The sequence below is a fragment of the Diaphorina citri genome, unplaced genomic scaffold (genome assembly GCF_000475195.1).
Source record: "Diaphorina citri unplaced genomic scaffold, Diaci psyllid genome assembly version 1.1 scaffold493, whole genome shotgun sequence".
NCBI lineage: Eukaryota > Metazoa > Arthropoda > Insecta > Hemiptera > Psyllidae > Diaphorina > Diaphorina citri.
The window spans coordinates 7,878-9,757 of record NW_007377928.1 but is presented as its reverse complement, the minus strand read 5'-3'; the positions used below and the strand labels follow the sequence as shown (position 1 = coordinate 9,757).

Here is a 1,880-nt window from a genome sequence, read left to right as displayed (position 1 = left end):
CTCAGGAAACATATTACAACAAGAGAGCTAAGAACTTGGAGCCTTTGAAAGTTGACCAGAGAGTTTTCTTTAAGAAGAAAGAAGATGACGCGGTATCCGCGGTTTGTTCGCGGTATCCGCGGTTTGTTCGCGGTATCCGCGGTTTGTTCGCGGTATCCGCGGTTTTTCGCGATATACGCGGTTTGATAACGCTATTATTCTAGCAGTATAAACACAGAACAGAATATAGTTCTATTATTTTGGTAGACACACTGTAGGTACTCGACATCATTTTCTAAAAGCATAATGAATCTTACAAATTTGTATTTCATGATGTTAGGGTGGAGCAATGTGAATACAACCATTTCCTGCTGTATATTTGTCCAAAGCTTATCTTTGCCCTTAGAATCAATACTCACCTTTGCCTTAGGATGAATACTCACTCATCATGTGCATTGTCCACTTTCCAGACCCTCCTCATGATTCCAACACTTCTCATTTGATCTCAACCAGTAACAGCAATAGTGTTGATGGAGCCCCCTCCTATGGTATCTCTCCCTTGAACAGTTTTGAGGGAAGCACTGTGCAATGTTCCACGGCGGCGACTTCTCATTTGATCTCAACCAGTAACAGCAATAGTGTTGATGGAGCCCCCTCCTATGGTATCTCTCCCTTGAACAGTTTTGAGGGAAACACTGTGCAATGTTCCACGGCGGCATCTAGTGTGAGAAGAAGTTCCCGTATTAAACACACAGTGCAGCACAGGCATAGGTAAGTCATGCTGTACATACTCAAGCATTTTATGAACTCATTTTCCACGGCGGCGGAGAAGTTGCTCTCCCATCAACGGAGTAGGAGTGGGAGCACTGACACTACCAGTTCAGAGAGTGGTTCAACATCTAGCTCTAGTGTGAGAAGAAGTTCCCGTATTAAACACACAGTGCAGCACAGGCATAGGTAAGTCATGCTGTACATACTCAAGCATTTTATGATTGAATTTGCTGTTTCTATAATGGTCAGGACCAAATTTTGATATTGGACCAAAGCCAATTGAAATGAGCAATATTATAGTTGATTTTAGGAGTTAATCAATTAACCTCAACAAAAGTACCTTTATGCTCTAGTGTGAGAAGAAGTTCCCGTATTAAACACACAGTGCAGCACAGGCATAGGTAAGTCATGCTGTACATACTCAAGCATTTTATTAACTCATTTTCTGATTGAATTTGCTGTTTCTATAATGGTCAGGACCAAATATTGATATTGGACCAAAGCCAATTGAAATGAGCAATATTATAGTTGATTTTAGGAGTTAATCAATAAACCTCTACAAAAGTACCTTTACTCTTGTGCATCATCCTTTATAACTGTATTCTCTTGTGCATCTGAATGAGAAGGGGTTAATGGGAGAATCAAGTTGACAAACCATTTAACTGGAAATTTCACAAAATGTCAACTGCACGCCTATGCACTTGAGTGGGGCAAGTTAAAGAAGAAGACTCATGTGCATCTATTAGACAAGGTTAATGATCATCTTGTATTAATGCGTTCCAGGGAAGTGGTAGACTCTTCACTCCCCACTGCCTCTGCCTCCTCGTCCACTACTAAACCCACTTCCACTCTCATCCTAGCCCCTCCCTCTCCCTCCTCTCAATTTTAGCTGGAACTTCCTCGTCAGAAGAAACACTTTTTCTCTTGCTAGAACCACCACTGCTACTGCTCAACATTTTCAAAGGGTACAGTGCATAGTATGCATCAAGTCTTTTTGAACTCTCTTTCTTCTGAACACTTTCAATTTCTTTTACTGCATCATCCCATGCTGATTTCAGATTACTTTTCACATTGAACCCTGGCTGAGGCTTAGTGGTGTCTCCAGATTTGAATTTCAATTTGTTGAACTC

The 1,880-nt window shown here is 41.2% G+C and overlaps 1 protein-coding gene across 1 annotated transcript in view; it reads left to right on the top strand.

The window, feature by feature from the left end:
- Positions 1–1,639, top strand: part of LOC113467516 (putative protein TPRXL) — a 3,591-nt gene extending 1,952 nt beyond the window's left edge. The window contains exons 3-5 of the mRNA XM_026823731.1: positions 450–696; positions 805–936; positions 1,534–1,639. Of these exons, the coding sequence (XP_026679532.1) occupies positions 450–696; positions 805–936; positions 1,534–1,639 (485 nt within the window). The remainder of the gene's footprint in view (positions 1–449; positions 697–804; positions 937–1,533) is intronic.
- Positions 1,640–1,880: the final 241 nt, after the last annotated feature.